General features: G+C 69.2%; 1 protein-coding gene across 1 annotated transcript in view; it reads left to right on the top strand.

The window, feature by feature from the left end:
* Positions 1 to 30: 30 nt before the first annotated feature.
* H696_04102 (hypothetical protein) overlaps positions 31 to 2,102 on the top strand; it is a gene marked incomplete at both ends in the record, with an annotated part of 4,788 nt that continues 2,716 nt past the window's right edge. Inside the window, 5 exons of the mRNA XM_009497985.1 lie at positions 31 to 33; positions 138 to 209; positions 345 to 509; positions 638 to 1,051; positions 1,191 to 2,060. Coding sequence (XP_009496260.1) covers positions 31 to 33; positions 138 to 209; positions 345 to 509; positions 638 to 1,051; positions 1,191 to 2,060 — 1,524 coding nt within the window. The remainder of the gene's footprint in view (positions 34 to 137; positions 210 to 344; positions 510 to 637; positions 1,052 to 1,190; positions 2,061 to 2,102) is intronic.

Raw genomic sequence — 2,102 nt, 5'->3', positions numbered from 1 at the left:
CCCCCCCCCCCCCTGGGGTTGCCCTCAGCCATGGTGTGCCCCTTCCCCCCCAGCTGGGCATCCATACCCCGGTCTTCGCCAATGTCTCCGGCTATCGGGGGCTCCTGCAAATGCCCGGGTGTGCGCGCCTCCCGCAGCCTGATACCGCATTCTCCGCCACGACCGTTGCGACCGGACGCTCCTCGCATGAGCGCGGCGCCATCTGCGCGGTGCGTCCTCTCTCCCTCCCCCGCTCATCGTCCTTTCTTTTTCCCCGAACGCCACGCCCCTGCTGAGACCCTCGCATTTCCATCTGTCTCTCACACACACACGCACACGCACACGCATCCTGGGTGCCAATACAGCTTGTCTCCTCCAAGTTGAAGCCCATCCTGCTGGAGCTTTGGGTTGAGCAGGGCCCCGCTGTTTTGACCGCGCCGCAGATCAACAGCGTGGATGCCCTCCGGCCTCTGATTTCCATCCTCCAGACCATTGCCCTGCTCCTGCGCAATGAGGGGCAGTTGCAGCTGGTGCGTGCGCCCCTCCTCCCGGCAAAGGGGCGACTCGCCTCTCCCTTCGGCTCTTCTCACACTCCCCTTCTCACACTCCCCTTCTCACACTGCCCCTCTCACATTCCCCTTCTCACACTGCCCTCCAGCTCGCCGAGGGCGAGACCTTCCGCGGGGACCTGCGGAAATTCTTCGCCCCCCACTTCCCCTTCGGCACGCAATCCCTGGTGGCCGACAGCTCCGAGGTTCAGGCGGCCCTGCTGGAGATGAACATCCAGATGATTGAAATCATGTCGCTCCTGTCGGCCGCCGCCAGGGACAGCCAGTCGACCGCCTCGGAGGAGGAGCTGTCCACCGCGGCCGTGGCCTACATCACGGACATCCTCCAATCGCCGGACAGTGACAGCGCGGCCGAGCTGCTGCCCGCCCTTTGGCGCTTTGTCCACGGCCTGCCGCCCGGGGACTCGGCCCACCTTTTCCAGCAGCTGGTCAAGACTTGCATCGGCTTGCCGGCCGCGGCCTCGGCGAAGGTCAAGTTCGCCGAGTTCATCCGGCACTTCCAGGTACGCGCCTTGCGCCGGGGAAAGGGCGAAAGGGGAGGGAGGGGGGGGGGGGGGGGGGACACATTTTCCCCGCCCCTGGCCGGGCCAGGCTTGCTGATCCCGCACACATGTCTGACCATACCCCCAACCGCCCACCCAGAACTCCAAGCTCGGTGGCACGGTTGCCCGCGATTTGCCGGGCTACGGCCCGGTGCTGGATGACTTTTGCAAGGACATCCCCAAGGTCCTGTGGCAGCTGCGCACCGCGCCGGAGCACGACACCTTGCGCCTGCTCCTGCTGGACACCCTGCGGGAGGTGCTGCGCTCGCGGGCCCACCGGCTTGCCAATGCCGGCCCGGATGCCGAGCTCGGCGATGCCAGCCCCCTGCAGCAGGCCATCCAGGCGGCCCTGGCGCCGATGTTCTTCACCCAGCTGCCAGCTCGGGGGGGGACCCCGGCGCGGCGCATCTTCGGGCCCTTCCTGGCCCTCAGTGCCGGGGCTCAACAGCGCCTGCTCGGGTGCGTGCAGTTCCTCGGCCCCCTGGGCGAGCGCCTCCGGCCGAGCCTTTCGGTGGCGGTCTGCTCGCCGGCCTGCCCGGCCCCAGCGCGGGACTATGCGCTGCACTTGCTCGGCAGCCAGCAGACACGGCTCTTCGCCCCGGGCGCCGAGCGTCCCAATGCCCCGGAGCACTACTTGACCCTGCTCCTGTCGAGCCTGGTCGGCTGGACGGCCTTCGATCTGGCCAGCCTGCGCGAGCAGACCGGCCCGGCCGTCCCCCTGCTGGCCGAGCTCCAGGTCCAGGCATCCGGCGAGGGCCGAACCGTGCGGCTGCTCTCGCCTCTGGCCACCATGCAGCGGCATCTGGCCGGGCCCGGGCGGCCGCAGTCCGACGCCGAGGCCGGCTTCACCGCCTACCTCGGCGCCCGGGTGGCGCAGATCCTGACCACGGTGCAGGCGGTGCGCGCGCTGAGGGTCGTCACCCCGGTGGACTTCCTGGCCTCGAGCATGGGGCACCTGCGCTCGTTGATGGTACGTACCCGGGTGGCCGTGGGGGAGGGGGGGGGGGGGGGG

Source organism: Fonticula alba (assembly GCF_000388065.1).
Source record: "Fonticula alba strain ATCC 38817 unplaced genomic scaffold supercont2.6, whole genome shotgun sequence".
Lineage (NCBI taxonomy): Eukaryota > Rotosphaerida > Fonticulaceae > Fonticula > Fonticula alba.
This window is presented reverse-complemented; position numbering and strand designations above follow the sequence as displayed.